Below are 9638 nucleotides of genomic sequence, written 5' to 3' on the forward strand. Positions count from 1 at the left end.
TCTAGTAATGATTTTGACTGTGGTGTCCATTAATCAGGAAGTTAAAGACTAATTGAAGTGTTGCTACTCCTTCAGAAAGAGGACAGTCACATATAACTCCAAAGGTGCCAAACGAATTGCGATTTGGGACAGTAACTCAATAGTCGCAGCAAGTGGGAATCTTAAAAACTCTGGTATCATTAGGATGCAATGTCTCCAAAACGTCCTCAAAAGGGCACGGCCCACTCCCACAGCAACTTTAAAAGAAACAGCATGAATTTTCCAACGAGCAAGCGATTTGAATCCAGTTCAAGTAGGACCGCGTAATACAGCTGGGTGAAACAAACTGAGCTTGTGTTGTCCAAGAGTGTACTTACTTCAAGAATGTTTTCAGAATGTATGAAGAATGGAGGTCAGTCTTCAGCATTCGCAGGTCCTAGCACTCTCGTCTGGTCACTGGTCTTGACTGGATCTCTAGAACTCCCACCAAAAGAACATTTGTGGTATAAACTAGAGAAGACAGCTCACAAGTGCAAGCTGCAAGACCTGAAGGAGCTGGAAGCAAAAATCCCCACCAAAAGTGACAGAGTTACTAGTTGGTTATTTCAAGCACCTTCTGTATGTTAACAACCCAAAGGAGGGTGAAGAAAATACTACTGAGGCGAAATGGTTTTAATCATCATCTGTTTAAGCAAATATTTTGGACAGAACTGTGTGTGTGACAACCGACACTGATATTCTGACAGTTTCTCAGGTTGTCATTTATACAGCAACCAAATGTGCACTTGCAAATGTCAGTAAGGAGAAAAAACAATGATGGACAATGCTCTCTTGTACTGTGATATAATGAACAGTTCAAGATGTTCCTTTTTTTAAATGCTTTTAGTGAATGAAAGTATCAATATAATTTGTGCTCCCTGCTGTTTAAGCTTTTCTCTTACATTTAAGCTTCTTTCGAAATTCTCTTATGGAATTTAAAATCCTTGGAATCTGCACTAGATTGCATCTGCTTTTCTTATCATTTCCCACCTTGTAGGAAATATTTGTTGTTTTCCTTTCAGAAACTGAATGGCCACATCTGACGTAGGATTTCATGTACTTGATTTCAAATGTACATTTCAGAACTTAGACAGGCATACTTTGATTTTTACTCCATGCACCAATTACATCGCTTGTATTGATCATGCATGGTCCTTTTGGGATGTGTAATCATGAATACTCCAGTATACTATTTCACACCTCCTGACTGCAAAAACCACTACAGATATCCCTCATGTGCTCAGTAGCTGGGAATACAAATAGCCTAAATATATGAGTCTCAGGTTTTGTAGCAATTTTTTCCAAACTCTGTTCTTTCATTAATCATTTAAAAGTTAAAAACAATCCACAATCCGAAAGTTTGATGCAAAACCCGTACTTTTGTTAAATATGGCTATTGAAAATTTGTATTGTTGTTCTTGCAAATCGTCAGCGCTGGGTGGCGCCATTTCTCTGCAGAATGCAGAAAACTTTTATTTTTGTTGCTTTTCAGTATCTTGCTCTCACACACACTGCCACCCACCAAAAATAAAAACAGTGTAGTTGCACTATCAGATATATAATTTGGATACTGCCATGACGGAGGTATCTAAGAGTTTTCTTAAATGGGTCTAAGTCATGTAAGTCCGAGTTCTTCAAAGGACACATTCACTTTATCATACACACAGGTCGCCACTGAATAGGAGAATGTGTTCTTAATTTGACTTACCTGGTTAAACAGAGATAATATTGTACTGTTAATAATTATTATTAATAATAATAGTATTAATAAAAAAAGTATTATTTGTTAATAATATCGTATTATCGCTGTTGTTATTAATAATAATAATACAGACAAATTATTATTTTGTTAACAGCATGATTTACACATACCCTGTTAAAGTACAAATCACTTTTGTCAGCTCTTCTATATTCGTATGGGTATTTTTCTTATTTTGTGGAAGCAGGGTCCCACTTATACGCAGCACACAATATTAAATCTGCGCTGGTGTCATTGATTCACACTTAGAAGACTTCCTCACAGTGCCTGACTTGAATTAACGACGCGAAACGCGGTTGTGCTGTTTCAATGTTTCCTACCTGTATGAGCAGATATTTTTAAGATGTTTTCATTTATATTTTGGAACGATTTTGGTAAATAGATAAATTCATTTGTACATTTGCGAAATGTATACTGTATGTTTTTCATGTAAATGCAGACATTCCAGTTACAGGAATGTTGACGGTCAGTATTTTACATTTGGTGTCAAATCCCACGACACGTCATGGTTAAAGGTTCAGGGAAGTATACGTTCAGTCATCATTCATTCTTCCCTAAAATCAGACCATTAAGAAACTTTTAAAAACCACTTAAACGTCTTTTGTTTTACGTTCATGCTCACTGCCCTAGTTTTGACCTTTTAGAAATTCTGAAAAACAGACTAAAATCAGAATCACACATTCTATTTTTTTCCAATTAGTTTTGAAGCGGAGAAGATCCTCTTGTCTGAGTCACAATTTTGTATTTTGGAAATCTGGCTCGTCCATCGGCTATTTTAACGGCAGTGTAAGGAAGAGAGTATTCCTTATGTTTTAGAAAAGACGTTCTGAAAATTCAAAGTGTGCTATTAGCTCTCCCGTGTTTCAGAGATAAATGCTGACTTCGTCTAAGTGATAGCTCGTAAACCAGCGTTTAATATTTATTAGTAAATTTGTTTGTTTAAATCGGTAGTGTAAATTGTTTATTTGGGTTTTGTGGTAATTGCTGTCCATCATCTTAATATTCCAGTTTATGATGTGACAGAAGACACAGTGCTGTTAGTGTACCAAGAATTGTAGTAGTAGCAGAGCTTTGTTGTGCTAAACTGGTCGGACGAGTTGGGGTGTAACTACTGTCTGGATTCTCTGACCAATGGAGCCGGATCCACCCCGCAGTGCGTAAGAGCGCAATTAAGGATTTAACCAAGCCTATGCTGCACTGCAGGCAGCAGTCTGGAAGAGAGACCGTCAACTACAACGCGAGCAATGTCAGTCTAGACTCCACAGCTCTTGGCTGCACTTTCCAAGTTCCCCCGAGCTGCGCTCCTCGAACTATGACTGGAGTATTCGACAGAAGAGTTCCAAGCATAAGATCTTCCGATTTCCAGAGCCCTTTTCAACATCACGCGATGCATCATCCCTCTCAGGAGTCTCCAACTTTACCCGAGTCTTCAGCTACGGATTCGGGGTACTACAGCCCCGCTGGGGGGGTCCACCATGGTTATTGTTCGCCTAGCTCCACTTCGTATGGAAAAGCGCTTAATGCCTACCAATATCAATATCATGGAGTGAATGGATCTGCTGGAAATTACCCCGCTAAATCATATCCAGATTATTCATATACCAGCGCTGCTTACCACCAATACGCCGGAACGTACAGCAGGGTACAAGCACAGTCTAGTCCACAAGGTAAGTTTCTTCGACGCTGCTGCACTTAGGCGCATCGGGTACATTCGCTACGGTAACGCACTTCGTACAAACGGTCAATTTACAGTTTCACCTTCTCTTTTCCGTTGGGTCACTGGTAGGTTTTATCGTTTGAATGTGTTTAAATTTCTTCGGTGCGACAAAAAAAATGGCTTTTTAACGTGCAGCACGAAAAATCCGATGGTGTGTTTTCCCGGAGCTATAACAAGGGAAAAGGTCTGGTACACAAATACATTTAACAGAGAATACATTATAAAATGCCGTCACAGGGTTGGAGATGCGTAAGCTTAAACTCTTAAACTCTCAACAAATAAGCAAAGATTTTTGTTAAAATCTCATTACATTTAATACTGTCATTATAGGTACATTCTCATTTCGGGTCATTTACGCTTTAATTTGCAAGGTCTAGTCATTTTGCAAAATATGAAACTGAAAAATAATTCATTTTAACTGATTTTTCTAATTCTGTTTCTATTTGAGTATGTCTGACAACATTATTCTCAGTTCTAGTGTTTAATTTTCAATTATGCCAGCATCCTACATCCACGAACACTAATTGCTTGTGAAGCCTGTCTGGAAGAAAATGTGTCTCTTGGTGCCCTCTAAAAGGGGTTAATGTCACACCTTTATCAATGATTATAACGCAAAAGACCTTTTGTGCTCATAACATTCATGATGCGAATCTTCAGTCATCGCAGAACTGTGATAATTTTGTGTGTAATTTCTTCCCGCCTATCCATTTTACTTATATCTTGAACACACGCCCGGTCATTTTCTGTTTGTTTGGTAGCCGCTGCATTTGCCTTTTGAGTTTGTATTTTTAATTCGACTTTATTTTGAATTCTCTTAGCTGTTACGTTTTGATTAAACCGCGCGGCTGTCCGTCTTTCAATCGTTTGTCCGCAGTTTCTTAAATGTGGAATTCCTTTTTTTTCTAAACAAAAGTGGGGGGGGGGCGATTTTTCTCCTTCTCCTAGAGAAAGAAGTGCCAGAGCCCGAAGTGAGGATGGTAAACGGAAAGCCGAAGAAAGTCCGGAAGCCCAGGACGATCTACTCCAGCTTCCAGCTCGCCGCGCTGCAGCGGAGGTTTCAGAACACCCAGTACCTCGCGCTGCCGGAGAGAGCCGAGCTGGCGGCCTCGCTCGGACTCACCCAGACACAGGTACACCCTCGGCGGCGGTGGCGCCTCTGATAGTTCAAAAAATAATCCTAAACATAAATCAGCGCGTCGCTTTCTGTGTTATTTGAAGTCTTTGTTGTCGTTAATTGTTTTTTTTTTTTATTTGGAAAATGATTTACTGCGATCTGGTGATGCGCTTGGTAGAAAAGGGGGCATTTTTATAAACTGGAATTTGGAGCTAAAATGAAAGTTTTATAGAACGCACGGCTCATAGGCGCCGCATAGAGCTGCGGAAATTGTTATCCTTGCCTCGGATAACCCTAGCTTTCCTGCTTGATTGTTCCGTTCCAATTGATATGATTAACAGTTCCCGAAGACGCCGTCGCTGCAGCAAATAAAAGCTATATTTTTTATTGGTTTTTTTTTTTTGGTTAAGGTCCCTTATTTCGACCAGTCCTTATCATCACGCAAATAAATTTAGTGTTCAACGACGTTGTATTTCCATAGCTCTGCATGGATGTAAAATTAGGTTATAATTTGAAACCTTAAAGACAATTGCGCATAACACTGAAGATGAGAATTTCATATTGTATTGTATTCCATATTCATTTTGCAGTTTCTGGATAATCACTGGTATTTGTAACTATTTGTAAAGCGGTACCTGAGCTGACTTGCGGATAGGCTCCATGTTGCCTTTGCCTCGACATGAACCGATTGCTGCACGCCTTTTTCCCCGCAGGTGAAAATCTGGTTCCAAAACAAGAGGTCAAAGCTGAAGAAGATCATGAAGAACGGAGAGCTTCCCCCGGAACACAGTCCGAGTTCGAGCGACCCAATGGCGTGCAATTCTCCCCAGTCCCCCGCTGTGTGGGACGCCCAGGGCGCCACCAGGGCCCATAATCCGCACTCCCATCAACAAAACACGAATACGGCGGCCTCAAACTTTTTGGAAAACCCTAGCTCTTGGTACTCTGCGTCTGGCGCTATCAATTCTCACCTGCAGCCCTCCAACTCTATACAGCACTCACTGGTTCTTGGGGCAGGGACGCTATATTAAAGCGCTGTTTAAAAACATATTTAACTGTATTGGACTTGCGTTTTAACTATAAAAGGAATATGCAAAATATCAATGTGTCGGTATTAGAAGAACGTGTATAATGTGTAAAAATGTGTGCATGTAATTTATTGCATTTTGGAAGAGAAATGAAGCATATTTTTCACTAAAGGACTTCACTGCAGCTCTAGACACTATCAATGGTGCCTTGAATTTTGACCTCAACGCTAACCGGACACTTTCCCCCCGTATATCATGATACTGTACATAATTGTAGATAGAGGGATTTAAACTGTATATTCTGGTTAAATAAAACTAAGACCTTCTGAGAATATATTCAAAATGTTTTCATATTCGTGATTATTTAATTAAAATGAGCATGGTTAGTTAAACATCTGTCTAATTCTTTGCTTTATAGAACAAAATACTCGGGTGAATGAAAATAAGTATCAAAAGCAGACGGATGTTCAGCATTGTGTGATAGTGATTATACGAAATAAACACACTGACCCGTGGCTTACAAACAAAAAAGATCGACGACTTTGATGAAGAATTAACAAACACATTGTTTTAACATGCGAGATTTGTGCTTTATTAACAAGACAGAGGAGATCACACCTAAAGATGATAACAACAATTATATGAATGATTACCTTTTGATGGGCTTCTTTGACCGATCGTAACATTCTGTAGAGTGTAGCTCTGGTCGGTTAAATAGAGGGTTCCCTTCAAAAAACCAGTTGTTTGGTTTTACAATAGGCTGTGCGCCACAGGATATGGCGAATCAAGTTAAGCATGAAATAGGTTAGCCTATATTTTTCCACACAACTATTGTATGAAATATAGCATAAAACACATTTCTGTGGTTTAAAGAGGAAAAAAAAAGATGTTCTGTTCTGTTCAAAGATGTAGGAAACTTTGTAGGCCGCGTTTCTTTTTATATAATAGTAAGAAAAATGCTAGACGTGGTTTGAAAAAAAAAGCACTATCTATGGTCTCCCCCAGTAGTTTACTGTAAATAGAGTAACATAAACTGCAGCATTCGCAAAACAAAGGATGATTGAGCACTAGGCCTGAAGAATGTTCTTCGGGAGCTTATTAGCATAGCTATACAATGCCTTAAGTGTTTATAAATATGCAAGTTTTAATAATAGAAAATCCAATATGACATACGATCGGTCTTCTATTTTGTCCTTTTGCCTTACGCATCTTAAAAACGAAAATTTAAGTAGGCCTAAAGGGAACATAGCTTTTTTGGTGGCAAATAAAATATATCCCAGTCTAATTCGATTTTTTTAGGGCTTGCTGCAATTCACTGTATCCATTCTTAATTGATGCACGAGTACAGTGTTTGGTAGTGGCATATAGCCCGGATTGTTTTATCATTGAGTAGTTTGTTGCACTTTTCTGCTTATGTCCAGTGGCCTACATACGGTTTCAGATTTCCGTGGTGCTACAAGAGCGTATTTAAAATCGGATTTTTGGTTTTGGTTTTGTCCTTTCACTGCACTTTATACAAAGGACAACTTTTGGTGTTCAGTGTATTTTGCTTACGTTTCTTTTGGCAGAACGACCAAAAAAAAACGTTTTTTTTTAGATTTTTATGCTCGTGTTTCTACAGTCATAATACACGTTCCCCGTTTTTAAATGGAGAAACGGTTTTAATATTTTCATGCACAGTATTTTTCTCCCCCTGAATTAATCTGGGTGTCGCTTTGGCTGGCCGGTTTTCGCCTTCCTCTTTGTGTCTCTCTACAATTACTGGCTTTGAAAGGCAGAGAGGAGGCGAAGGGGCGGCACGCAGATCTGAAGCAGCCCGCATTCCTGTGGGGGCAGACCGGCTCCGGCGCTCCGCCACTCCCGGCCACAGCCCACCTTCAGGAAACGCACACATACTGTGCTGGGATAATCTTCTAAAATTAAATGGCTTGAATTGCGCTGAGTCGCCAATGACAGGGACCACGATAGTCATGATGGCGAATAGGGTGATAGTAATTCTTGTGAGCAGCTATGCAAACTACTGCAGCTTGAATATTAAAAAAAAGCGACTATAACGTCGCCTTAGCAATCACTGTTAGCTGTGTAGACCAATGTATAAATACATATATAGGCCGTTATATGCATTTCTACATTAAATCTCAGCCTGGATTCTACAGTATACAATTTCCGAATTATTCTACAGAGTTGTGGCGATTTCATCTTAAATAGTCTCTTGGTTACAAATTTGAATGCAGACTCACTGACTGCAGAAGGAGATTTTTTTTTTTACATCAAACCAGCTCAGTTCTCTTTTCTCGCTGCTACCTTCATGCCGCGAGTCCCTCAAGGCGGTACAACATGAAGAATTTCATATGATGTCTTTGTTAAGGAGCCACAGAAACATATAGCCCAGGACGTCTTTGTTTTGATTTCTTAAATTCCAGAATAAGATTTGCATTACTTGAGTTTAAACCCTGCGCATTAGTTTTATCTGCGATAAACCTGAAATATAAAAAAGATGAATATATATATATATTTTAAATATACATCTTTAATTTATCAATTGTAGTTTTATCAGGAAACTAAAAATAACAGTTATCTGTGAACTATCGAACTATATTCGCTTTATAAAAGGAACACGTTTATAACTTAAATACATAACAATAGTCTATTTAAATATTAATTTTGGATAGGAAGATTATTTTTTTACAAAGTCCTGAACACCACTCTAATCCCATGAAATTTTCTGAAATTGTCATTTCTAATTCAGATATTTTTTGGTCAATCACTACGGGGTAGGCTACTCAATTAATTCAAACGCACCTTAGTCCCCAGCTGTGCGACATTACTGCTCTATTCCACGTTTAGATCTGTCTGACATTTAAACAAAGGTGCTGCGGCATTGCGAATATATTTAGATGCAGGATTGATTTTTCTCCTCCCGAGATTTGTTTTCGGGCTTCGCACATTATCTCTTCATGTTATACACTATTTTTGAAATTTCAGGAAAGGCCATTCAACAGAAATATTTACGCACTTGTTGGCGGGGCCTTAACATGACTAAATGGCATTTTTCTTCCTTGCTGACTTCAGGGTTTAATGATGGCACAGAACTATATTGATATACAGTATAACTTAGAATGCAAAAAAAAAATAAAGTTTGGATAAGAAGATGTAAATTAATCTGGGGACGGAGTGTCTAACGTACTGCAGGAGTTCACACCCTCAAAGAACACAGCTTTGTTTTATCTTCGCGTCTTCTGATTTTAATATTTCAAGAGGTGCAAAACAGTGTAAAAAATGTGGTCGTTTTGATATGATCGCTCCAGTTCGTATTTCACTTTTTATTTCTTTCCCCCAGTCCTCCACCATTACCTATTGAGTGCCCCGTTAAATTACAATTGTACATTTTCCACTCAGCAAGTCCATCTGCACGGAAAAATAGAGTCGAAATAATGGCCGCGTTAGCGCTACTGGACAGCTTCTGCTGTAACACTCAACAATAATTATACTTCCGCCTGGATTAGGATTCCATTATCATAATCTGGACATTTACAATTATCTATAATTTGCAAAGATGCGCCAGGTCTTGATTACAGAAGCCTTTTTTTATGAAACTCACCATCACTAAACAGTGACAGTAATAACAGCTAATTTTGCTGGCGATATAAGAGGTACTGGGGTGTGCAAACACTTTCACACCTGGATGTGCTCACTCAACCAAGAGTTGTATGCAGCGAGAGAACCGATTTTGTTGCAAAATGTTCAGTTCTGCTCCTTTCCTGTTAGTTCGAGGCAGCTTGTTTAAAAAGACATTGACCTAAGGTAAGTCTATCTGATTCTTAATGTTGTTCTTGTATTTAACGTTTTTGAGACAACTTTCTGTAGCGGCTACTTCATTTTTAAGTGAGATTTACGCCCTCTCTCTCTCTCTGTAATGCCTTGTATATTGTCTATGGCGTATCGCACGATTTTGTTTTGTTCAAAATCATTAAAAAAAGAAGTCTACACATTTATGATTCT

The 9638-nt window shown here is 38.8% G+C and overlaps 1 protein-coding gene across 1 annotated transcript; it reads left to right on the top strand.

Annotated features, from left to right (window-relative positions):
• Positions 1-2964: 2964 nt before the first annotated feature.
• dlx5a (distal-less homeobox 5a) lies at positions 2965-5979 on the top strand. The gene is made up of 3 exons (XM_088600494.1): positions 2965-3444; positions 4440-4624; positions 5322-5979. Exons 1-3 carry the CDS (start codon positions 2967-2969, stop codon positions 5637-5639), a joined length of 981 nt encoding a protein of 326 aa, XP_088456620.1. The 5' UTR covers positions 2965-2966; the 3' UTR covers positions 5640-5979.
• Positions 5980-9638: the final 3659 nt, after the last annotated feature.

The sequence above is a fragment of the Lepisosteus platostomus genome, chromosome 12 (genome assembly GCF_059453375.1).
Source record: "Lepisosteus platostomus isolate fLepPlt1 chromosome 12, fLepPlt1.hap1, whole genome shotgun sequence".
Classification (NCBI taxonomy): Eukaryota; Metazoa; Chordata; class Actinopteri; order Semionotiformes; family Lepisosteidae; genus Lepisosteus; species Lepisosteus platostomus.